The sequence below is a fragment of the Poecilia reticulata genome, chromosome 18 (genome assembly GCF_904066995.2).
Source record: "Poecilia reticulata chromosome 18, P_reticulata-male-v2, whole genome shotgun sequence".
Classification (NCBI taxonomy): Eukaryota; Metazoa; Chordata; class Actinopteri; order Cyprinodontiformes; family Poeciliidae; genus Poecilia; species Poecilia reticulata.
The window spans coordinates 11,677,981-11,703,880 of NC_088847.1; the positions used below are offsets into that span (position 1 = coordinate 11,677,981).

The following is a 25,900-nucleotide window of genomic DNA, read 5'->3' on the forward strand; positions in this document are numbered from 1 at the left end:
AACCACATCGGCACATCTGACTGTTCATGTTGTCGTCCTGCGTCCCTGCGCCACCGCCAGCTACCACCAGAGGGGGTTTCCCCAGCTCCCTTCCGACGCTCCACCCCACGGGTGTGCCACCACGCACCTGCCGATCATCAGATCATCACCAGGAGCTTAAGAGGAGCCACCTGACAACACTTCCTCGCCAGAGTGTTGATATCCGCGGTTAAACCGAGTCCGAAAGCCGGATCGAATCCGAACCCGACCCATCCGCCAGCCGGACCCGGATTTCTCTGACGAGCACCCTCGGGCTGGCCCCTCTCTCCCTCAGCTCCCCGGACTGGCATAGCTCTGGTTCCTGCTCCCCAGCCCTGACGTTTCTGTTCCGCCTCCCGTCCACAGTTCTCCGGATCTGTTTGTTAATAAACCTTTGGTCTCGAGCTTTCTCCTGGGTGTTTTGCTGCATGTGGGTTCAGTATACTTCTAAAACCATGACAGAACACTCTGGACAAGCGAACCTAGCAGACGCACTCAGTGAGACCCTCGCAGAGCAGCATTCACTAATCCAGTCTCATGAGGCTGTGCTACGATCCCTGAGTAAACAACAAAACGTCACGAATCAGCGCCTAGAGTACTTGGCATCTCTACTCCAGAAGCAGCAGCCCGAACAGACGCCCTCGGCGGGTGACAAGGCGCCTCCTCAGCCAACTCCTCAACCGAGTGTGAGCGCCGATTACCGGGCGCCCACTCCGGATAAATTTTCCGGGGAGACCGGAGGGGTTGGTGGATTTTTACTTCAGTGTTCGCTGGTTTTCCACCGCTCCCCGCCCTCCTTCCCAAGTGACGATGCCAAGATATCCTTCGTTTTAGGTCTCCTAACGGGCAAGGCGCTCAGGTGGGCGGAGGCAAGGTTTACGGACCCCACAAGGTTTGGCTGCTCCTTCTCAGAATTTGTGGATGAGCTCAAGCTGGTCTTTGGGAACACTACCGATCAAGCAAGTATTTCCCGTCGCTTATGGTCCCTTAAGCAGGGGCAAAAAACCGTGGCAGAGTTCTCGATCGAGTTCCGCACTCTAGCAGCGGCTTCAGACTGGAACGGCTGCGCCCTTAAGAGCGCATTTTTTCACGCACTTAGTGAGGGCATAAAAGACGAGCTGGCTCCTTTAGACGAGCCCAAGACATTAAATGAATTAATAACTCTCGCCACCCGCCTGGATAACCGAATCAGGGAGCGCCGAAGCCAGAGGCAGGAGAGGCAGCCTGTCAGATTCCCTGGCTCAGCTATTCAGCAGGTGTCCCAACCCGCGCGGCCCGGGGATCTGGCACCCGACCCAGAGCCGGAGCCCATGCAGATTGGCCGTACGCGCTTGACCCCGGAGGAACGGCAGCGGCGTAGAGAGTTAAATCAGTGTCTGTACTGTGGCAAGCCGGGCCATTATATTGCTTTGTGTCCGGTCCGCCCAAACACGAAGGTCCGTCAGTCAGAATGGGGAAACTGATGGGCCGAACTCGCTCACCAACCCCTTCCCGTTTTTTACTCCCTACGATCCTGCAACTCAATAACCAGTCTTTGTCCCTCTCAGCACTCATAGATTCAGGCAGCGAACAAAACCTCATCGATCAATCCCTAGTCGAACAGTTTAACATCGAAACAGTAAGGCTTCCCGTCTCATTCGATGTCGCCGCATTAAATGGGGGGCGTCTTCCCAAGATCACTCACCGGACCCAGCCGCTTCAGTTAGTGGTTTCCGGCAATCATTGTGAGACTATCTCCTTTTTTGTTTTTCCCACCACCCAGTCACCTCTGGTTTTAGGTCTCACCTGGCTACAGCAGCACAATCCCCACGTGGACTGGGTTAACAACCGTCTCGAGTCGTGGTCCGCTAACTGCCTCTCCTCATGTCTCCAATCCGCAGTCCAGCCAAGTTCTCCGTCGGCCAGCGATGAGGGGGCGGATCCCGCTTACATCTCCCTGGTTCCGGCGGAATACCACAACTTAAGACAAGTGTTTAGTAAGGACAAAGCTCTCTCTTTACCCCCCCATCGCCCTTACGATTGCGCCATCGACCTTCTGTCGGGTGCGCCTCTTCCTTCCAGCCGTCTCTTCAATATTTCTCTCCCCGAGCGCCAGGCTATGGAGAATTATATCAGGGAATCCCTAGCAGCCGGCATCATCAGGCGCTCCTCGTCTCCTGTGGGGGCGGGGTTTTTCTTTGTTAGTAAGAAAGACGGGTCCCTCCGACCCTGCATCGATTACAGAGGGCTCAACCGCATCACTGTTAAGAACAAATACCCACTCCCCCTCATTTCATCTGCCTTTGAACCAGTGCAGGAAGCGGCTATCTTCTCCAAGTTAGATCTCCGCAACGCATATCACCTCGTTCGTATTCGTCACGGAGATGAGTGGAAGACGGCTTTTAAGACTCCTATGGGACAATTTGAATATTTGGTTATGCCATTCGGCCTTTCTAATGCTGCAGCAGTTTTCCAGTCCCTGATCAATGATGTCCTGCGCGACTTCCTGAACGTTTTTGTTTTTGTTTACTTGGACGACATATTAATCTACTCCCGTAATCTCTCTGACCATCGCACGCATGTCCGTCTCGTTCTCCAGCGCCTCCTCGAGAACCGCCTTTTTGTCAAGGCTGAAAAGTGCGAGTTCCACAGGACCTCGATCAGCTTCCTGGGATACATCCTCGAGGCGGGGCGAGTTAGACCTGATCCCGAGAGAATTAAGGCAGTGATTGACTGGCCCACTCCCAACTCACGAAAGCAGCTCCAGAGGTTCCTGGGTTTCGCAAACTTCTACAGACGCTTTATAAGAAACTTCAGCCAGACGGCCGCCCCGCTAAACGGTCTCACTTCCCCTAAGGTTGCCTTCTCCTGGACTGAGGGTGCGGATCGGGCCTTTAACAACCTCAAGAGGAGGTTCGCTCAGGCTCCCGTTTTGACCCAGCCGGATCCCCACAGACAATTCATTTTGGAGGTGGATGCCTCAGACACGGGGGCAGGAGCAGTTCTCTCTCAACACGCAGCCCCCGACGAAAAGCTGCGCCCCTGCACCTTTTTTTCCCGTAGGCTAACCCCTGCGGAGAGGAATTATGACGTGGGGGATAGGGAGCTCTTGGCGATAAAGCTGGCCCTCGAGGAGTGGCGCCACTGGCTGGAGGGTTCCGAGCACCCGGTCTTAGTTTGGACCGACCATAAGAATCTTGCCTACCTGCAGACTGCAAGACGTCTCAATACTCGCCAGTCCCGCTGGTCGTTGTTCTTCTCCCGGTTCAACCTTTCTATCACTTATCGCCCAGGATCCAAAAACGTCAAGCCCGATGCGCTGTCCCGCCAGCATTCTCCGGAGGATTCCGAGAAGGGACCCACCACCATCCTCCCACCTAGTTGCACCGTGGGTGCGCTCAGCTGGGGAATTAGGGATCTGGTGAGGCGAGCTCAACAGAACGAGCCCGGCCCAGGGAACGGACCTCCGGACAAGATGTACGTTCCTTCTAAGGTACGGTCACGTTTAATTAAGTGGTTCCACACCTCTAGGTTCGCCGCCCATCCTGGAGTCAGCAGGACGATAGCGCTCGTCTCGCACCGCTTCTGGTGGCCCGCCATGCACAGGGACATAAGGGAATATGTTCTAGCCTGTCAAGCATGTGCCCGCAACAAGCCGTCTCATCGCCCGCCGGCCGGCCTTCTCCAGCCACTGACCATCCCAAGGCGCCCCTGGTCGCACATTGCAATCGACTTTGTAACGGGGCTTCCCCAATCCCAAGGTATGACCACTATACTCACTATTATCGACCGCTTTTCGAAGGCTTGCCACCTTGTTCCTCTCAGAAGGCTCCCGTCAGCATTTCAGACGGCGCAGCTGCTCGTTAAACACGTTTTTCGCCTACATGGAATACCTACGGAGATCCTGTCTGACCGGGGACCGCAGTTCACGTCACAGGTATGGAGGCAGTTTTGTCGCGCCCTTGACGCCAAGGTGTCACTCACTTCAGGTCACCACCCCCAGTCCAATGGCCAGGTGGAACGCCTCAATCAGGAACTCGAAGCAGCCCTCCGATGTGTCTCTTCCTCCAACGCTTCCGACTGGTGTAGATTCCTGCCTTGGGTAGAATATGCCCACAACTCGCAGGTCTCCACGGCAACAGGACGATCCCCCTTTGAGGTTTCGTTGGGTTACCAGCCTCCCCTCTTTCCGGAGGATGAGAAGGCCATCGCTGTTACCTCGGTGCTTCAGCACATCAGGCGCAGTAAACGCATCTGGTCCTCCACTGTCGCGGCTCTCCAGCGGACCGCCACCCTCACCTGCCGCTCGGCCAATCGGAGACGGACGCCCGCGCCCCAGTACCTACCTGGGCAAGAGGTATGGCTCTCATCACGTGACATTCCTTTAAGATCTGTCTCTAGAAAACTGGCTCCCCGCTTCATCGGCCCATACGTCATCGAGTCAATCATCAGCCCCACGGCCGTGCGCCTCCGTCTCCCTCCCAACCTCCGAGTTCACCCCACGTTCCACGTCTCCCAGGTCAAGCCTGTCACCACTAGCGCCCTATGCCCTCCTGCCAGACCCCCTCCACCCGCCCGGGACCACCAAGGAGGTCCGGTCTACACAGTTAGCAGAATCATGGACGCCCGTCGCCGGGGACGGGGGTGGCAGTACCTTGTGGACTGGGAGGGTTATGGTCCCGAGTACCGTCAATGGGTTCCCCGTTCATTTATTTGCGATCCTTCCCTGATCGCCGATTACCACTCATCCCTGCCCTCGACTTCATCTGGACCGCCGGGAGGCGGTCGTTAGGGAGGGGGTGATGTTGTCGTCCTGCGTCCCTGCGCCACCGCCAGCTACCACCAGAGGGGGTTTCCCCAGCTCCCTTCTGACGCCCCACCCCGCGGGTGTGTCACCACGCACCTGCAGGTCATCCGATCATCACCAGGAGCTTAAGAGGAGCCACCTGACAACACTTCCTCGCCAGAGTGTTGATATCCGCGGTTAAACCGAGTCCGAAAGCCGGATCGAATCCGAACCCGACCCATCCGCCAGCCGGACCCGGATTTCTCTGACGAGCACCCTCGGGCTGGCCCCTCTCTCCCTCAGCTCCCCGGACTGGCATAGCTCTGGTTCCTGCTCCCCAGCCCTGACGTTTCTGTTCCGCCTCCCGTCCACAGTTCTCCGGATCTGTTTGTTAATAAACCTTTGGTCTCGAGCTTTCTCCTGGGTGTTTTGCTGCATGTGGGTTCAGTATACTTCTAAAACCATGACTGTTCAGGCTTATTGCTTACACTATCAGTCGCCCTTTATGTTTTTCACTGTGTGTGTGTATATGTGTCTGACTCTCGTCATCTAGATTTTAAATCTCAAGAGTTTGACCTGGTTGTATAAGGCTTACATTTAAAAAAATAATTAAATAGAACATTTAGTTAATATACAGCCGCCCTGTGAGTTTAGATTCAAATCAGAAATAAATTAAAATGTCACCCAGATGAATTATTTTGAGGATCAGGATGAGGCCGGTTTTTCTGCCTGCAGCCGTACGTCATCCTCTCTCCCTCCTCCTCCCAGTTTGTTCCCACGCTCACAGCCTGCTGTTGTTCATGAAGCTGAGTCCAACTGGTTGAGGTCGCTCACTGCTGGTTCCCTCAACACATTGTGTCAAATATCCGGGACGCGGCGTACGTTAGCAACCTGTTTATGTAATTATTATCACTGATTCCATGAATCCAAAAAAACTGACAGCATCTAATCGTGACCGCATAAATACGGTGAAAATCAGATGTAATGTTGAGTGTGGAGGTCTGTATTTCTCATTTTAATTTCTCAGATGGTTTTAATCCAGATAGTTTGAGATTTATTAGGCGATTACATTTTTTAACCAAATAAAGTTGTGAGATGTGCCTGAAGCTTTTTCTGTTCAGTTTGCTTCTGATGAGCTTTCAGCTTCTGCAACCTGATCTGGTCACACAGAAACACTGAACTTCCTTTAACCCTTTCATGGATAGTGGTCACTACTGTGGCTGCTTTAGACTTTTCAGAAATATCTTCACAGATTTAAATCACCACCAAAGAAAGAAAAAAAAAGTTAACAGATTATAACTATTATTATCCTTTTATATACATAAAATGGACTATGTGACGTAGAGTTAGCTACATAGTTTGTTTTGTGACCTGCTGCTCTCCTACTGAATCTAACTTTAACTTTATAACGTCAACAAAGAGGCCGATGGAATAATGATGCATTTTTCAGACAAGAGTACAGATAAAAATAACAGTGAACTGGCCTGACACAATAAATCTGTGACACGTACATTTGTCATATATCATTCAGTTGTTTAATTTCACTGTGTAACTACAAACATTGGTGTTTTTTAAAACATTGAAGAATTTTTAAGTAATAAATCTGATCCGTTATTTATGACTTTATGATTAAAATGGACAAAGTCACACAACGATAAAGACTGAAGAGCTGAAGGAAAGTCTTACTTTGTAAGAGTAAATCAGTCATTCAGTTCAACCAGACTTAAAATCAACTATCAAGTTTTGTCTGAAAATGTGCATTTAAAAAGGAACCTTCTATATTTTGTCTCCAGGTTCAGATGACGTCTCGGTGAGCTGCAAACACACAAACTCTCCAGCTCTATTCTTCACGTCGGCCTGGCTGGTGATGGTACCAACATCCATGGAGAACAAAGTTGGTTATCTTTGTCCACGGTAAGTTATTTCACACTTTCTCCACATCTTAATATCTAAAAAGGAAAAGTTCAAACCATCCATTTTAGCGTGTGCAAAGTCACACTTTGGCCAAACTCTTGCATAATCTGAAACCGAATGAATTTGTTTTGGTCATCGGGTCGCTTCTGCGGCTCGAGTCTGAGTCACTTGACGCGAGGCTCAAAACAAATTACTGGGTGGTTGACGCTGCTGAGCCATCAAATGTGAGTGTTTTGGTCAAAATGTGAGTAAAGCCACAGGTGACAGCATGGCTGAGCCGCAACATTTCATCCAAAACGCAAAAAAGGGGGGAACTCAATGAGCAATAGGTGAATTAAAGTTCATATTTTCCCTTCTTGAAGTCATCCAGCCCAAATGTTTTGTTTTTACTTCTCTGGTTTGAACCAGTCGGTTCTTCACCCGCTTTTCATTCAGGCCTGAAAAGAATCGCCGTCCCCATTTTAGCCTCTTTTGTCCCTCTGTTCTTTTATTCCAGATTCTTCACACTTCCTCCTTTCTCGCTTTGTGCGCCACGTTATGTAAGAGGACTGCACAGCATTGGCTCATTAGCAAGGAAAACCAATCACACTGTTTAACTCTTACTGCGTAAAACAGGACATAACGTGATGTTTTTCCCTTTTTTTCCCCTTTAAAGTTTAACCTACTGTTAGTGAGGCTGCATGAAAATACAGTATATAATTCATAATTTAGACTCTTTTTGGATAAGTTCATCCAAATACGTCCACCTGTCTCTTGTTTTTGTTTCTCCAATATTTCCCTCAATTCTGCCTTTTTAAACTTAATATTATAGGATAATCTTCTTTTCTTAACAACTGCAACACACGCGGGTCTCGTTTTGATAAAATCTGAATCTTAAAAATGTAATTCGAAAACAATTTCGATGAAACAGCTCCAGCTTCAGGGAAGCGTTCACTTAGGCGTCTCCTTCTTTCTGAGAGCTTTGGGTTATTCGGCCTCTCGGCAGGCCCGGTCTATATTTACCTCGGCTTTATAACAGGGTTTTAACTTGAAAGTTAGGTAACAATTACCAAGAAGCGGCTCCATGGCAACAAAAGATTATGAGCTTAACCTGCACCTAAACTAACAGGAACTGCCTGTGCAGAGATGGCGTCAGCTGCAGCGTTCACCGTGGCCGCAGGAGGCGCTCCGACCTTTTGACCCCTGTCTCGATCAGTAATCCTGTTAGAGCTGGCTGCCTAACTGCAGGGGTCACAGCGATGGGGCGGGGGGGAGTAATTGACAGAGATTCCTCTGAGGGAAGGAGCAGAACGTCCCAGACGGGATAATCACAGCGAGGGGACAGCACATACGATTCATAGCTGCATCTCTGATTGTGTTTACAAACGTGTGTGTGTATGTGTGTGGGCACGTTTGTCCTGGCACAATGTCACGTGGATTAATCTGCACATGATGCACGCGACAAGGTCCAAACCCATTTAATGGAGCTTGGAGAGAAAGAATGGGTCAAAAATAAAATAAAATAAAATAAAAACTGGGTTAAATTTGCCGTTTATTTCACAGTAAACATTTCTGCACACACAAAAAAAACATGCAAGTGATTTTTAATATTGCTTTGTTTTACTTACACCCGTTTTCTCACAATAAAAGATCAGCAAACTAACGAGAAAATCTGAATTTGAATTTTATTTTAATTCTCTGTTTCAGTGTTTTTGATATTTAGCCAATAAAAAGCATGTTTTTGTTAGACCGGACATTTTTAATGACAATGAGAGGAAACAAACGTTTTATACGGCGTGTGCGTATAAATATCTGGTTTCTGCGGTAAACAGCCGGTAAAAATAAACTGATGCACTATGGTTAAGTACCAATGACTTAGGAGGAGGAAATTGTTGTTTATAGCTACGAAGCGACACGTGAGCGTTAAGTTATGTTATGATCTGGGCTTAGCAGGACATCAGACATGAACTTTCAGGGAAAAAAAAGTTTTATACAGAACTCGAGAAACCCAAAGCTCATTAAATGAAGAGGAAATGTTGAGGTTGATGATGACAACAAGTCAGATTTCATGAAAGAGACTCAAATTGAACAGATTGTTCTTTAAAGTAGATGAAGAGTTTAAAACATGCTCTTAAAACTCACAAAGCTTTTTCAATTAATCAGTGGATCTTAACGCTAAAACTGAAGGCGTCCTGAACAAAAGAAACCAGAAACAAAATCTTCTCAGAAAGGCTGAAGATACATCAGCTTTGTATTTAAATACCTGCCATGTTGGGTTTTAATTTAAACATTGGACGTCTTAGTAGAGCTGGAGCTTCTATTAAAATGTGACCCAAAGTTCATTTTAAAAACTGTATTTTTATTTTAGTTTGATTTTCTTGCCTTGCTGGTTCTGACGTCTCAAACTGAAGGATGGTGAAGACCTTTGTTACTGTGTTTCAACACAACAACTGATTTTGTCTGCATCAGTACACACAGCATGACCTTCCAACACCACCATGCTTCAATCTGACTTCATTTTGGACTCTTTGACCCGTACAGCTTGGTCAGACAGCTTTGGGTTCAGGGACAGTTTAACAAACCTATTGAAGACGTGACTGAGTGTGTTTCAATTACAGCTGTAGGTTTAGAAACCAAAAATGACTAAGTTCAGACTTAAACTTCACTGTAAAATATATTTGTTTTTATTGAATATAGTCCCAACCTTTTAGACATTTTTCATTGGATTTTGTCCTTGTGGTTTAATGTCTGTTTACTTTGTGCATTATAGATCCATCAGCAGGATGATCAAATGAAACATTAAAAAAAGTTCAGTGCTTTTCATTTGTTGAGGAACTATAACAGCATTTACACTAACTACTTTGTTCCATAAAGTCTTAGTTGGAGATAATAGGATAATCACAAACAATGAAGTTATTACATTATTATTTCTCCCCAACAATTTACAGCTCTGGGGGGGGGGAAATTTAAAGACCACTGCAAAATTATCAGATTCTCAGATTTTACTCTTTATAGGTTTATGTTTGAGTAAAATGAACTTTGTTCCTTTATTCTATGAACTACTGACAACATGTCTCTGAAATTACGAGCAAAAATTTTGTATTTATTTTGCAGAAAATGAGAAATGGTCAAAATAATGAAAAGGATGCAAAGAAAACAAGTTCATGTTCATTTAGAAACAACAAAACTAATGCTTCAACTCAGGAAGAGTTCAGAAATCAATATTTGGTGGAATAACCAGGAGGTTTTCAATGAGGTTCAGTGCAGTGGGCTCTTCATTTTTTCCAGAGCTGTATGTTATATTTTTCTAAATTTGTTTATTTATTTTTTTGTTTTTTAGAAAAACCTATACAGGCGTCTAAGGAGCATCCTTTCGGTGTGGAGAGAAGCAGTGACTCTATTCTTACCTCCCACCTGATGAAGGAGCTCCTCACTCAGTTTTAAGGTAAAACAGAGCAACTTGAAGAGAAAGCTAATTCTTATTGGCTAAATGTCTTAAAATATAGCTTATCTTTAAAAAAAAAAATTCTGAAATTCTGAATTATGATCTAAATGAGTCTTGTAAGGTTTCAAGCCTGTGAATCCTTACCCAGTCATTTTCCGCAGATAAACACTGAGGTATGAAGCCAAACACAACAGTGTGCGGACACGGTTTCATGCTAACGTATGGAGTTTTTATTGGGCTCAGTAATTATCTGCCACCAAAACACATGAGCAAAATAAAACGTACAAAATGGAGTAAAAGGGCGGACATTTATACAGAGTGAAACAAATTAAAAGACAATAAAAATATTCTAGGTTATTCAGCAAAAAATTTGAACCAAGAGTCACATTTCCAGAGGTGATGGACGGTCTCTGCAGGATTCTCTTCTTCTTCACCTTTATAGTCCACTTTCACTCTGCAATGGCACAAACGTCACATGTTTCTACATTTTTCTTTCCGTTGACAGGCAGTTCAGGTCGTGAGCTGTTAATAAGTGTGAGCTCGGTGTTAATGTGTGCCATTTCGGCGGCACAGTTCACTCATGAATGTTTTGACAGCTCACGAACATGCAGCCGCCGCTGGACGTCTCTGCGTGACGTTTCAGACACTAATGTCGGATCTGAAGGGTAACTGTTAATCTCGAAGCAGCGCAGACAGGTTTCTCTCAATATTTGACTCGTACGGAAAGAAATCCTTCTCAGTTTGTTTGTTTTTGTCAGTATTTAAAGTACCATAAATTGAAATAGGACAATTTCATTCATATTTCTGAATTTGAAATTTGCGTTTCAAAAATGTTACTATCGTTATTAATGACTGACACGTCTGGAAGATACGTCTTTTCACAATATTTTGCATTTTCAGACATATTTTTTCCTGTGTTAATGCACACAGGAACAAGTCCTACAGCAAAAACACACACATTTTAAATATTGATATCTCTGTAAAGTTTTATTTCTTACACAAAAGTCTAACCTCTTCCTTCCTGTGTACTTAATTAATTTATGTTTGTAATGATGTCATTTTGATGAATACACGGATAAGCAATCATAATAAATATCGTTGATATTGATTACATACAATTTTTTAATCACTCGCTATTTTGAATTTTGTTGGTTCTGATCCTTTATGGACCGGTTGATTGTAGTAGTTGTGGTGGTTTGCACAATTGCTTTTTGCAACAATGTAAACACATCGTGCGCATGCATGATTACAGATAAAGACACATTAAATCAATCATGTTTCATTCGTGTTGTCATCAAACAATCGCATGCATTTAAATTTCAGTTCAGAAGTGATTTAGAATCATGCTGACATGCTTGATTGCGATACAGAAAATGAAACTGGACGAAAATACGAGACATTTCTCGCCTGCTTAATGTTTAATTTTGTTTTCTTTTATTGACATTTGCAACTAGTTGATTTGTTGACATGGATTGTTATTCGTGAGACTTACCTGACAGGATGAAGCATGCTTTCAAAGCTTCATAAAGTTTGTTTATTTTTTTCCCTGTGTAAAATATGGCAATAAATGAGAGCAGGTCAGGTAACTGTTTCCTGTTTAGTGGAACAATTGCTGCCAATTCACATGCAAAATTAAGACTCAATCAAAACTCATACATCTATTTTTTCCCTCTGTCTTGTTTCCCCTGATAAGAAATGAAAACTGCAACAACAAAAGTAAGAAATACACACAAAGACTTTCCTGACCGGTGAGCCTTTTTTTAAGCTTTCACCACCTCAGAAATGTTCTAAGAACTCATTCCCATTCTTTCAGTTTTGTTTCGTTTGAGTGCAGATTTATTTGACTCACATCGCTGTCGTCCTGGCAGTCGCCACAGATGCATCCTAAGCAGCCGTTGATCACCTGGACGCCACAGAGTATGAGCTGCAGCAAACCCATCCCCAGCAGGATGGAGAACAGCACAATGTGCCACAGAACTATGTTTTCAGGCTTCTTGCAATCTGACCACAAGTTCTGGTCCCAAAGATAGCTGCTGTTACCCCTGAGGAAGAGAAGAGCGGAGGATTGTTCAGGATGCACAACACTGATGCAAATATGTGCTAAACAGGTAAAAGGGGGGGATCTTTTGGTCTTTTTTCTCCTTTTGGCAGAGGAAAAGGAGGGAAATCATTGAGTTTTACTTTAATGAAACAAAAAGAAATGTGTAGAGGAGAAGTAAGAAATTAGCATAGCATAAGTTGCTCCAATCTAAGTTAAACCATCGTTTTTGTTGGCACTTAGAAAGACTTTAAAATGACAACTCCTTACTGTGTTTTCCATCTTGACCACATTATTGGAAAATAACTTAATTTAAAGAATATTTTGAAAGAGAAGTATCCAAATGTTTTTTACTTAGAGTGAAATCCTAAAGAAGTTCTTGTCAGATCACAATATTCTTACTGAAGTTCAGTCAGGATTTATATCATCCAAGCATTTCTATTGCATCAGAAATGCCAGTAATGAATTACTTTATGAACCCATAAACAGAAAACAGCACGGTGACGTGTTATTATTCAGCCAAATTATCTGACTCGATGTTGAAACGTCTTGATTCTGTAATAAGTATTGAAATTCTTGTAAAAAGTAGAATTATTTGACCGACAGCACCGAGTTGCTGTAGAAAACAATATATTACCTCCACTTACAGCATTTTAGCGGAGGCTCATTGCTCAGTTTAGATGTATCCTGTGCATCTTTAACAGGATTCTTAGATAGTAAAGGATCTTATCTTTATGTAAAGATAAGGTCAATACAAATGTTATCAGTTTAAGATACAATCATGTATAATCTAGCACGGAGCGCAGGGCTGAGTTTTCTCAGTCATCCTTATCCACGACCCACCTGGAGTGTTTGCTGCTAAGAGGCTCAGTGGTATCGGACCAAAGCACATTCAGTGTTCACTGGTTTTTCTGTTGGAAGTAAATTTGACAAAAAATCTGGCCATTTGTGGATCTTTTTGTACAACGTATCCAAATATTCTAAAGAAAAACCTACTTGAGAAGCTGAGACACTGAGGTACAATGCTGTTTGCAAAGAAGTCAATCCAGTAATGCCATTTATTTTTCTAGTCCCCGATTGGCTGTAGTCCCCAAGAACTGAAGTGAGGAAGTAGGGCTGAAACGATTCCTCGAATGATTCGAGTACCTCAATTATTAAAATTCCTCGAGGAAAATTTGTCTGCCTGGAAGCTTCGTTAATTTATGTTTTATTATTTAGCGCACCATGTTCTGGCCGCAGCGCTCGCATCGATCAATGGATAGATTACTCGATTACTAAAATATTCGTTTACAACAGTCTTATAAGGAAGATTGTAGCTTATGTAGCATCTACAGTTAGCTAACATCTATAGCCTGTAAAATAACTACAGCTATTACTACAGGTAACTGTAAATGTTAACTACAGGTAACTACAGCTACAGGTAACTGTAAATGTTAGCTACAGTTATCTGTAGCTAACATTTACAGTTAGCTAACTGTAAATAAATGTTAGCTACAGTTACCTGTAGCTAACATTTACAGTTACCTGTAGCTAACATCTACCTGTAAATGTTAGCTCACATCCACAGTTACGTGTATTTGTTAGCTAACCATAGCTAACATCTATAGTTAGCTAACATCTAACTGTAGTAGCTGTTAACCAGCAAGATGGTTTACATGGTGTTTATTAATGCATATAAAAGTAAATGTATTGCTTGAACTATAAAGACAGGCAATTATAAGCATTTTTATAAGGGCTTTAAGTATTAGCTGGTATAGCCCATGTGAACACTGGGGTTCCACTAAGTTAAAGGCCTAGTAAAGTTTGTGATAGTAGGACTTAAAAGACTTTTTCCTTATACTCCTAAGCAACCAGTTTGCATTCAGATGACTTCTGATGGTTGTTTTGGAGACTTGGAGACTCTTTTGTAAATGTTGAACTTCGGCCATTTTTCTCCCTCTCCTGGCGCTGTGCGAGGCATCAAGATAAACATGTTCCTTTTTGCCCAGCTTTCTCACAGTTCCAACTCCTTAATTATTGCTCTGGTTGTACGTGTGTTCAGCGATTTCTGTTTAGTCATTTTCCCACTCATGAAGATCAACACAAAGTTGATTTACTTGAATGGCATGTTTTCTTCGTTGTGAGATATTGAAAAGTTGTCTGAGTAACAACTAATGACACTAATGATCATTAGTTGTTACTAATGATAACAACTAATCTTTAGAAGTATGCGTAATAAAAAGTTAGGCATACTTCAATAGATACTTTGGTTGCATCTGTTTTGTATCAGTGGTTAGATTTGGTATCAGCGATTTTGGTCAAATTTGTCATTTATGTTTAATTTTATATTCCTCATTGAATAAATGTACTGAAAATACAGGTTATATTTTTCTAAGAATTTCACTGTCAGATTATGCTGCTGAATTAAAACATAAATTCATTTTAACACACACAATGTTGCCAAGAAACATGGAGCGTGTCTAAAGCCAAACTACACCAGTTATCTGTGCAAACAAACGATTATGTCTTGTGATAAAAAGGACTCAGTTCTTGTTTTTCCATGTTATCCTTTTTGGTTTGAGGGAAGCGCAGGGTCACTGCTGTGAGCGCTGCCGAGGACCATGTGCTGGCTAAACCAAAAACAAAGGAAGAGGAAACTGGGGTTTTCTGAAGGAAGCACAAGTGGAGGCTAAATTATAACACCCTTCCATAAATTGCGTAATAAAAAGTTAGTTTCCTCCCTGTAAACAGCGATGGCTTTTAAACAGATGGCAGCCTCCGTTTATATTTATTGCACTGTCATTTTTGCTGGACAGCTTTATTCTCCCAATCAGGTGTGTTAAGTCATATCTGCTCGTGAAATTAACCACTGACGCCAATCACGTTATTACTGGGTGGATCTTATATTAGCTCATTCTTTATTGGCCTTCAGAGAAGCAAAGATAAACAGTATTAAGATTATGCTTTTTCATTTCATATTTGTGGATGTAATGAGCACAACGCGTGCATTTAAATACTGTTTGGCATTTTGAGCACGTTTTAAATAGAAGCTGTCCACTTAGAAAATAAATCATTGGCTTGGTGCGCCTCCTGCTGGATGCAAACAATATTGCATTTATAAACTGTTTCCAAGAAGAACTCAAACTGTTCTTTGTCTGATATAAGAGTAATTTAACTGATCAGACCACTGATATAGCAGAACAATCAATAACCGCACATGGAAATAAGCAGCTATCTCTTCTCAAGGTCCCAAAGTTGCAGCCGTTATCGTGGTTAGTGGAAATGATACGTCAGGATGGGAGGAACACTCACGCGCTCAAGTCCTCAAAGGGGTATTTCCATTGGCCATCTTCAACCTGACACTTAGGTCCCACCGCCAACGCAGCCATGGCCACACATGAGCAGTAAATCGCCCCAAGCAGGCCGAAGGCAGAAGAAAAGACTGAGCTCAGCATCTGAAAGAGACATGAGATATCCATAGAAACTATATTTATGATTTGAAAGATGTTTTTGTTGTTGGTAAATTAAGATAGCAAGTGGAATCTGGGATGGAAATGTTAGATTTAACAGAGGGTATACTTTCTTTTTTTTCTTATGAATTTTGTTTCATGTGATTTAATTTTCACAGCGAAGGTTAACTGGAATTGGAAAGGTTTTTTTTTTTTTCTTCATCTTTGATTTGAACGCGGTATTTCATATGGGCAACATTTCAGTCTGCAGAACAAGAAAGAAACAAAAGTACTTATAGTTAAAAATTATCAGGATGTTACAGACCAAGACGTCTTGTTTTAGACTGCTGCTAACTTTTCAGACTGATGGGCTTCAGTGCTTTATTTAAGAGAGTAATTCTTGATAAATAAGAAGAAGTGCTGTAAAAATTAATGAAGCAGCATTGGTTCTTGAATAATGTATTAAGTAAAGATAATACCTGAAGAAAATGATGTGAAAAGTGAAGTATTCCTCTAAGGATGCAGCTGAATGTTTCTTGGTAGTAAATATGTTGCATTATTTTGCCGTTATCAGACCAATCCCCACCACAACACCCACTGCGTTTCTTTTTCAAACGGCTCCACTCACCCTGCAGCGATTGCCACAGCAGCCCTGTCCACAGCAGCCCTTGCCCCCGGCCCTGATAGCTGAGGAGCTCGGGCACAGCATCTATAAAGGCACAAAAACAAAAAGATCATCAGTGTTATTGAATTGAAGATGAGATCCATGGCAAAAATATAAACTGTTCAGTGTGTCTTGCAATACTTATGTTGCCTCCTAAATGCTAGACTCTACACTTTCAAGGTTCTGTTTGTTGATTAAAACTCATCTTTAGATTTAGGTTTACATCACAAACAGGGCTTGATGTTCGCTTGTGATGATAAAAGCTTAAACTACGAGATTAAAATGTATGACAACATCAAACAGGCCCCAGTAAATCCATAAGACTGTGTTCTTATCTCCTTTGGCAAATATTTGTGAATCTGAAGCCAGTTGTGTCTAACTGGGCCCGACGTCCACACAGCTAGAGGTAGGAACGGAAAAGGGATTGAACTTCCTGGTCTTTGTCTCACGTGTTTTCATCATGTGGGAAAAACAGCATCTAGAGGCGGCACTCGTCGCTTTACTAGATTGGATATTTATGAATGATCTAGATAACCTCTGAATGTTGAGATAATGTCCATAAATATTCACAGACTGACGCTTTTCTGTGGGTATTTTTCAGTTTTCTATAAGGAGATTAATTAGTAACACTGACCCTCAACGACTTTATAATAACTCAACTTTACGTTCAAAACAACTGAAGTTTTCCATCAGAAAAAACTTCTGGAACAATTTGTGGCTGTTGAGACCAAAGTCCAGCCAATGATATGGTCATACTGCAAAACTTTGTTTTTAGAGGCAACCAAACACATATTATATTATATTATATTATATTATATTATATTATATTATATTATATTATATTATATTATATTATATTATATTATATTATATTATATTATATTATATTATATTAAGTAGACAAAACTATAGTTGTGATTGCATAATACTTTTGTTACTTTTGCATGAACTTGTTCAAATGAAACTGAACTAAAATGAACTTGAAAAGTTCACATTTGTGAAAAATCTAATAAATTACTAACAGTTTATCTTAGTTTTTCTCTTACATTCAAACTTAAAACCTGTAACCCCTTTGCTTCAACAGTAATTTAGATGTACTGTTCCTAATTTATATAATGTCAATATATTTGTAATACTCCATTGAAAAAAAACACTTCAAAATTGCAGGACTTTTTATTGATTTTTTACAAAAAAATTTAGAAAGACTTGTAATGTTTTCTGAATCTTTTCTGTCATAAATCTGAGAGATTTGGCATTTTCATTTCACATGAAAAGTAACTTTTGTTAACAGATAAATATGGCCAAATAAATATAAGCATGTTGATATTCAAACATTGTTAAACTACAGTAAATCCCACATTTCAAATTTGACTTCAACCGATTCTTCATATGAGACAAGTTTTCCTTTTTGATTGAGGTTCCACTTGCTTAACGATCTTGTTTAAATAGTTTTTCTGCTTGTTTCTTTGTTTGTTTGTTTGTTTGTTTAAATGCTTTTGGATTTTTTTCATATTTTCAAGCTAAGGTATTTGACAGTACAAGTACGTATAGGATTACGATTTTCCTAAAACAAAACCTAAATGTAGCAACGATCAGAAAGGTTTTAAAAGAAAACATTGCCACAAATTACAAAAAAACTGAAAACAGGATTAAGGGACTAAAATGATCACTTAGAGGAATAAAGCCTTATTATTCTATCATTTTCCTCAGTAAAACTCCATAAAAGCAGGACATTTGAATTTACAAGTTCACACAAGAATAAGTTAAAGACCCAATAAAAAGAACATTAACAACTGTGTATAAAAAAGAAAACACACTGATACTCACAAAGAGGCCTCCGCCGATGATCCCCCCCATGAGCCAGACCTGCAGGGTGATCTGGTTGGTTTGCAGCTTCTCCCCATTGGGGAAGAAAAGCAGCAAGTTGGAGATCATGCAGATGAAGGCCGACGGCAGCAGGATCAGGCCCACCACGCGGGCGCACTGTCCAGTACAACACATCCTGTCAGGGTTATCCTCCTCAGCCTAGCGAAATGTCCGCTCTCTCTTCTCTGACCGCCTCTTCAAGCCGAATGCGAGCGAAGGAAAAGCGACTTGGACCATAAAAGGCTGTGAACGAGACAGGAGGATCGCCGCCGACTCTGACGAGGCGAAAGTCAAACACAGCGAGTGACGGTTACAGCAGGGAGGGAACAAAGGCCAAGAGTCAGTGCAGCTACCACCAATCTAATCAGATATGTTCACCTGCCTGACCGTTGATAACGCAAAAATAAACATGAAAATACTCAGAGGAGGTTTGGATGAACATGAAGAACAACTCGTTATGTTGTTACTGCTGAACTCCCTTTGATACACACTGAGCTTGTTATCGCTCAGGTGTTCGATCTGTGTGTCGATACACACCCAGATGTGGGTTTGGTGCCTTAATAAGTGATTGTTTTCTAAAGACGGTACCCAGCAAAACCCAAAAACTGAGCTTTTCAATAAAGAAATTTAAAATATTTCATTAATGAAGAGTTTGGACAGATGCAATCATTGAGTTAGGAATGCAACAAGGTGATTATAACTGATTTAATGCTAATATGTGACTTTTAAGGGAGTTGTTGATTGTTCATATGTTTATATGGTTTGCAGCCACTTATATAATCTTGTGGTATTTTTGCCCTTTAACCCATCAAATGTTCAGCTCTGTTGGGATATGTCACATATTTATGGCTTTTATACCTTTTATAGGATATTAAACTCTTTCTAAATTATAAATCTTCCAACAAACACAAATGGAGAATTCAATAACCTGATGCTCTTCAAAAGCAACAATCTTCCCTTGTTTTCAATTGGCGACAAACACCAAATGGATAATGATTTACCCGATGTAAGCGAGTCCAGATGTTTTGACGTTACACCCTCTGCTGGTTAAAGCCTGGTGTTGTGGTCAGCTCTGCTGTGTGTCATAAACGCTCCAAACGTCCCACTGGGTCTCCTCCCAGTGGGACGGTGTCCAGGTGAGGGTCCAGGTCTCACCCAGGTGAGACCTGGGTGAGGTCTCACCCGGGTGAGACCTCAGGTGAGACCTAGGTCCAGACCTGGACCCAGGTGATCAGCTGCCAGAATCACCTCAACTTACTCGTTTCTAGAGATATAGCCAAAAATAGAACTGAAGAAAGAACTTCTACATATTTTTACTCAAGTAAAAATAAAACTGCCATCCAAGAAATTATTATGGTTATTATTCACATCAATCATTTAATGTTTAAAATTGACATTGTCAGACAGACCAAAATATAAAGTTTTGTGAAAATGTTGGGTATTTTAGAGCCCAAAATGAAAATAACTCGTATAAATAACACAATTTGAAAATAAAAAAATCAGGCAAAAGACAAAAAAAAAAATCCAAATAAATTTATTTCAATATAAAACTTATGAAGTATCTACAGAACAGTTTGGACACCATCCAATAATTATAGAAGCTAAGCTGGTCTCTCAATAAATCTCTATTTGCTAATCAGGATGTGTCTGATCCACTTGAGGCATTTATTTATTCCCCATCCAAATATGGCACCTTCCTCTCATTGAGGACCATTGCTTTAGACTTGGTGCCAGTATCTACCAGAGATCCTTAATGTAACTAGTTATTCTGTCTACAGAGCTCATGAACAGAATTGGCAGCAAAGAGCCAATCCTGTAAGAGTTCAAAAGTCACTACGAATTAATCTCTTATTACTGTAACAGCATGATGCCAGCGGTTGTTCGCTGACCAAACAGCTTTTTATTGAGGCCTCAAAGTGGCGAGGAACAACAATTCAATCTATTTGTTCACTCCTTAATGGATGACGTCCGTTCAAATGTTGGACGTCTGGAAATTCTCAGTAAATTTTTTTACTTTTACTTTCCCTTTTTTTCCACTCTCATTGTTTGCCAGCCTATCGAAAGAGAAATAAAACCAAGCAGAAAAAAAACAGCTGATGGAGGAAATCCCCATTTGTTCTTGGCAGCTTTTATGTGTATAACGTAAATCATTGAACAGTCTGACTCAAAGGAAAGACGTGTTGTCGGAACAAATGGCAGGTAAGTGAAATATTCAGACATATCGAACAGATACAGAGGAATCATTCCTTCAGGACTGAACATGGCCATCGCAGGGTGTTTGGTGTGTGAAGGTTTTTCAGATAAACTAGAACTGAGATCTGTAGAGTATTAGTTTCTGCATTGTTGTATTGTTTAGCATATTTCACTTTATTGTGAGTAAGAATGTTACTTTATATTCAAGTACACATAAAAAAAAAGAAAGCCAAGTCATGCTATTTAATGAAATCACGACCCCATTCCAACAATAACTATGTCCGTCCTTAGCGCCATCTATAGGCCATCCGGTGACAGTCACTGTTGGAACCGCTTGGAGGCTTCAGCTGGTCCGTCCACCACCAACACCTCCAAGACTGTCAGGTGAGCAGAGCGTCACAGTTTATGAGCCGAGGCTTCAACAAAAATATCCCTTAGACCTTGGATGTGTAACGCATGTTTTTGTTTTGCTGTGAATCTGCTTGCACAAAGGGATTTTTTTTTGGAAACATTTTTGTCCTCAAGCGCCCCGTACATTTCTGGTTAGTCTGCTTCGTAACCTCTGGATGCTTGAAACAATCTGGCTAGGAACAGAAATAAAACTGCTTTCACTTCACAGAAGGGAGTTTAGCTGAAAAAGATTGAAAATGAGTTTTATTCAACCAAGAAGCTTGTTTAAATGTCAATTTAATTCAGTTGGATTTTGAAAAACAAGAATGATGTGCTTTTATTTGCATGTTATTAAAAAATGACATGTTAAAAATAATTTCTGCCTTCCTCAATCATTATTTGCATTACTCTTTTATTTATTTATTTATTTATTTATTTATTTATTTATTTCGAACAGACATTAAAAACAGTCAAAAAAGAACAAGAAAACAAAATAGAATGAGACAAACTTAAGAAATAAAATGTAAAACAAATTATTTTGCCCATGTGGCATGCAATTTTATATTTTCTGTTCGAAAAGGAGCAGGTAGATGATACATCTTATAATATCCTGCCCCTTTCATACTTGTCGATGTATTATCAATTGACTTTCAGAACATCAACAAGAGACAACTTGTTTCCATTTTTCATTATGTTTAACTATATACAATTATTTTAAGTACTATTTATATAATCATTTACATTATAAACTATTAAACATGTTATATAGCATATTTTGAAATGAGTTCTGCTTTAATCAATTTTTTAAACTGGTTTACATTTGTAATTTTTTTAATCTCATCATTCAATCCATTCCAAACATTTACTCCACACACAGATAAACAAAAACTCTTCCTGGTTGTTCTAATATGTTGTTTTTTAATCTAATCCGAATTTTTAGATTACTTGTACTCTTACTTATTTTTTCATCATTTCTGTTATAGAGGTTTCTCCCACTAAGTGAAAAATAATGTTCTGACTCTCACAGTTACAGCTGCAGTGATATGGACCGTCCTCACCGTGGCTCGAGTGATCTTCGGTTGGTAAACTCCTTCTTCTTCTGCAGCATTCAGTCTTGATCGTCACTTTCTGAACTCACCATCTGCCCACAGGTCTTGTGTATTTCCAGGACTGTCCTCAGCAGCCGAACATCCCTAAATATCTTTTAGGGATGGCTCTGTTCCCCCTGCTGGCTGCGCTTGTGACGAAAGATGCTGCCCGACCACAAGAGCATCCCACTTGCCTCAAAGCCTGTTTGCAGTTCTTTCTGTGCCTGTTCATGTTTGCTTGGCTCCTATTAGGTACTGAGAAAAAAAACATAAAAATGTTTCTTTAACACTTTACAGTTTATTTCAAAATGTTCCGTTTTGTTCTGGGCTGTCATGAAACTTTGAGGTCTGGTTAAATATGGAGTTCCTCAGGGATCCATATCACCGCCGTCCTGTTCTTCTTTTACATGTTGCCACTTGGAGTCTTTCCATAATGAACACAGGATTTCATTTTATGTCTGTGGAAATGGCATGAAAATATATGTGGGATTAAAATTGAGTTCTGAAATAAACAAATCAAATTTGTAGTACCTGCTCCTGAAAGCCAGCTTACTCTACAAACCATCTAATACTATTTTTTTGCTACTTCTTTTTATTTGTTTTATACTATTTTGGTCCAACTTGTCTGATTTTAAAAGGTGCTGTATGGATACGATGAGCCTGACATGTTAGTGGATCTAACTTTATGATTTTGTCTCATGTACCTGCCTTTAGGTGCTGTGTGGGTTTTCGCCGTCTACCAGCCAAACTATGACCCCTCCGCCGCTGATGGCCTTTACTGTAATAAAACGCTGTACACCTTTGCTTTCTGGAACGCCATACTGGAGACTTTTGGGTTTGTCGTCATCCTGGCTAAACTCTGCAAAGGACTGGTGTGTTACGTGAACTTAAGTCCTGTGGACGCAGAATTTTACAGGAATGTCTGAGGTTCTGTGTGACCGCTTGCAAAGAAACTGTCAAATGTTATTGATATTTTTAAAAAGTCTAAAATATGCTGAAGTAAAAATGGTTGTATAACTTTGACTGACAAAGAAAACAAATATTCATGCTTTTAGTCTTTTGTGATTATTTTATTTATCTATTGAGTAAAGAACAGAAAACATGACAAAAATACTTTTTTATTTTTTTAAGAAAACTGTATTGCTGTCACATGTTGTTCTCACATACTACATCCTGACATGGGATGTTTGTTAAAATCAGTATCTGCAGCCAGATGATAAATACAGAATTGATAGTTTTTTCTTGTTATAAAGATCCTCCCTGTATTTTTTGTTCCGTAATTTTATAATATTTGTAACTGTCTGTTACATCCCTACTCTACATATGCAGGTCAGTAGAACGATATCACCTTTTTTATATCATAAATAATCAATGCCACCTTTATTGAGCACTTTAAATATTAAGGGAGTTTGATAAATCCTTCTTAATGAAGGTTTTGACTTTCAATGCCATCCATCCATCCATCCATCAGGTCATTTTCTCTGTACCTGTTGATTCCTAATAATTCAAAACTCGAGCGTTTTTGGAACTGTGTGGGATTTAGCTGGACATTTTCCTATTTTAAATAAAAACAAACAGTGGATTAAAACTAAAGTGTGTGAAATGCTTTTTGAATGTTAGCAAGAACACTAGCATCTTAGTTTCTGTTGGGTCCCATAAATTGCGTGAATGGCGACACTTCTGATCAGCCATTAATGTGGAGGCTAAATTGTGCCACTGCCACCATGTAAACCAACTCGGCTGCCACATGGCCGTCAGCTCTCTGCATATCGTTTACTCTGCTTGAGTAAATAAGATTGACAACATTAACAGGTTTGCAGTTAAATTTCTATTACAACATTTAAGTACATCCATGGTACCGACTTAAGAACTCCTTCAATGTTCTTACTACAGATGTGGCTAAATAAAAATATAATCTTTTGTTTCAGTAAAGATTAATGCTGTACGCTTTGCTCAAATAAACTACCGCTAGCAACCAATTTAAACATTTTGGAGTGTGTCTAGTTTATAGTATACAGACGCACCATAAAATATCAAGTAAAACTAAATATTTGTCTACATTCATTTCATGTGGACTATAAAGTTTTATAGTCCACATATATGTTGTGGAGGATTCATTGTTATACTAAAAGTAAATGAGTTTCTCTACAGTAGTTATTGGCTTTTTAAGAAATACGTCTGAGTAAATATTCAACCTCTCAATAAAACTGGCAGCTCAGACTGCATTGTTTTGGTTTTACTTTCTCTTTCTACTTTTAATGCCATCTCAACTTGTTGAAGATTCCTTTGTTTTTTCCCAAACTGGCTCGTCAAGTTACGGTAAACCAACACGAGCAGCTCATCGAAGAATTCCCCTTTTGTTTTTGACAGGAATCGAGCACAACTTAAACTACCTGAGCGGCCAGATTTGGAGAAATTAAGTCCTCTCAATGCAAATGGCAGGTAAGTGGATCATGTTACAGTTTCATAAAAATATGTTGAAATGTGAGGTCAGGCAGAAGAGAAGCATCTGTAGTGGGAGTGATATGTGGGACAAGCATATTTTAATGTTGCAGTTGTTAGCTTGTACTGTTAAAAATGACACAAGGTATTTTCTTTAAAGCCAAGGCTCTCTATGGATAGAAATCCAACAATGGACATGTTTGCATAGCTGACCTGTGCTTAAATGTCAATTATTTCTACACTAGATTCCCACCTACAGCTACTAGAATTGAAAACTTAGCTTCATGCGTTATTTATTTGGGTAGAGACAGTGTTCTCTACACTTTTTGATGATTTTTAATTCAACCAAACATTAATACGGAAAAAACCGTGTTGTTTAGCTCCATCTGCAGGCCGTCCAGTGACAGTAACTGTTGGAACCGTTTGGAAGCTTCAGTTGGACCCGTCACCGCCAACGCCCATCAAACTGTCAGGTGATCGATCGATTATCAGTTATCAATCCGACTTCCCCAGGATAGTTCAATACTGCATGTCAGCAGCTGTGCATTTGCACATATTTTTTTAAAGCAGTAACGATGGGACATTGTGTAGTTACTATATCCATCAGTCAGTGTTCAGAGGCTACTTATCGATGCAGAGTCCCGGTGGGTGGAGTGCTCCAGTGAACCCCACCCACCGGTTCTCCAGTGGGTGTTAGATGGTTTCCCTTCAGACAGGTGGCCAATCTGCCATTTGTTACAATCCCAACTGATCCCCACAAAAATCCTTAAATCCTAAAAATCTAAAAAACCTTAAAACTATCATTAACAGAGAAAATCCATCTGCTGACTGAAGTGAAACTACTGTCAATATGAACACACCGAACTCATAAACTCTTTTAGTCACATCAACGTCTTAAGTAGAGCTTATTCAGATAAGTCCTTTCTACTAACTGTGATGCATTCCTGTTTGATGATTGCAGTTGGAGCTGTAATCAGCTGGACTTGCCTCACTGTGGCTCGAGTGATCTTCGGTTGGTAAACTCCTCTTTTCTCCCCAGTAACATTTTGTCTTGCTGTCTTTGAACTACACGTCCTGACCTCGCCGTCTGTCGACAGGCGTTGTGTATTTCAGGGACTGCCCTCAGCAGCCGAACATTCCCAACTATCTGCTGGGGTTGGCTTTGGTTCCCCTGCTCATGATTCCCTTTATGACTCTGCCCTGCGAGAGCTATGCCGCTCAGTCCAGAGAACGTCCCAAAGGGTTCAAAGCATGCTTGGAGGGTTTTATTGGCCTGTTTATCTTCATATGGTTTCTGTTAGGTAAGGATGGAAGAATTGGTACCAAATATTGGATCCGAGCAGATTCAAGTTTATTTGTGAATGAACAAAAACTGACAGCTTTTGTCTCCCGTGTCCTCTCTAGGTGCCGTGTGGGTTTTCTCGGTCTATCAACCAAACTACGACCCCTCTGCTGCTGACGGCCTTTACTGTAATAAAACTCTGTATACGTTTGCCTTCTGGAACGCCGTACTGGAGACGTTTGGGTTTGGAATCCTCCTGGCCAAGTTCTGCAAAGGAATGCTGTGCTATGTGAACATGAGTCCGGTAGACAGAGGTTTTTACGGGAATGTGTGAGATATTGTAAGGATAATGTACGCTTTAATTTATGTAAAAAAAAAAAAAAAATTG

General features: G+C 41.2%; 2 protein-coding genes and 1 long non-coding RNA gene across 5 annotated transcripts; 2 read left to right on the forward strand and 1 right to left on the reverse strand.

Moving 5' to 3' along the window:
- Positions 1-6,425: 6,425 nt before the first annotated feature.
- Positions 6,426-12,018, forward strand: LOC103480534 (uncharacterized). The gene is made up of 4 exons (XR_536111.2): positions 6,426-6,697; positions 10,017-10,121; positions 11,815-11,837; positions 11,935-12,018. It is a non-coding gene; the product is annotated as an uncharacterized LOC103480534 (long non-coding RNA).
- On the reverse strand, positions 10,329-18,805 carry tm4sf5 (transmembrane 4 L six family member 5). Of its 2 annotated transcripts, XM_008435515.3 has the most exons (6): positions 18,079-18,804; positions 16,216-16,296; positions 15,451-15,593; positions 11,971-12,163; positions 11,614-11,667; positions 10,329-10,575 (listed from the first exon to the last, which is right to left on the reverse strand). In XM_008435515.3, exons 1-5 carry the CDS (start codon positions 18,250-18,252, stop codon positions 11,656-11,658), a joined length of 603 nt encoding a protein of 200 aa, XP_008433737.1. In that variant the 5' UTR covers positions 18,253-18,804; the 3' UTR covers positions 10,329-10,575; positions 11,614-11,655. The 2 variants fall into 2 exon arrangements, with proteins under 2 accessions (XP_008433737.1, XP_008433736.1); XM_008435514.3 differs by lacking the exon at positions 11,614-11,667 and having other exon boundaries at positions 18,079-18,805.
- A 1,356-nt stretch (positions 18,806-20,161) lies between these two features.
- Positions 20,162-25,847, forward strand: LOC145547490 (transmembrane protein 272-like). Of its 2 annotated transcripts, XR_014084655.1 has the most exons (7): positions 20,162-20,316; positions 20,602-20,694; positions 21,728-21,778; positions 21,852-22,040; positions 22,503-24,230; positions 24,611-24,703; positions 25,192-25,211. XR_014084655.1 is itself a non-coding variant. In XM_017310265.2 (5 exons), the coding sequence occupies exons 1-5, from the start codon at positions 24,218-24,220 to the stop codon at positions 25,844-25,846; spliced, it is 573 nt and encodes a 190-aa protein (XP_017165754.1). In that variant the 5' UTR covers positions 23,880-24,217; the 3' UTR covers position 25,847. The 2 variants fall into 2 exon arrangements, 1 of the variants encoding a protein (XP_017165754.1); XM_017310265.2 differs by lacking the exons at positions 20,162-20,316; positions 20,602-20,694; positions 21,728-21,778; positions 21,852-22,040 and adding exons at positions 25,328-25,531; positions 25,635-25,847 and having other exon boundaries at positions 23,880-24,230; positions 25,192-25,242.
- The last annotated feature ends 53 nt before the right edge of the window (positions 25,848-25,900 follow it).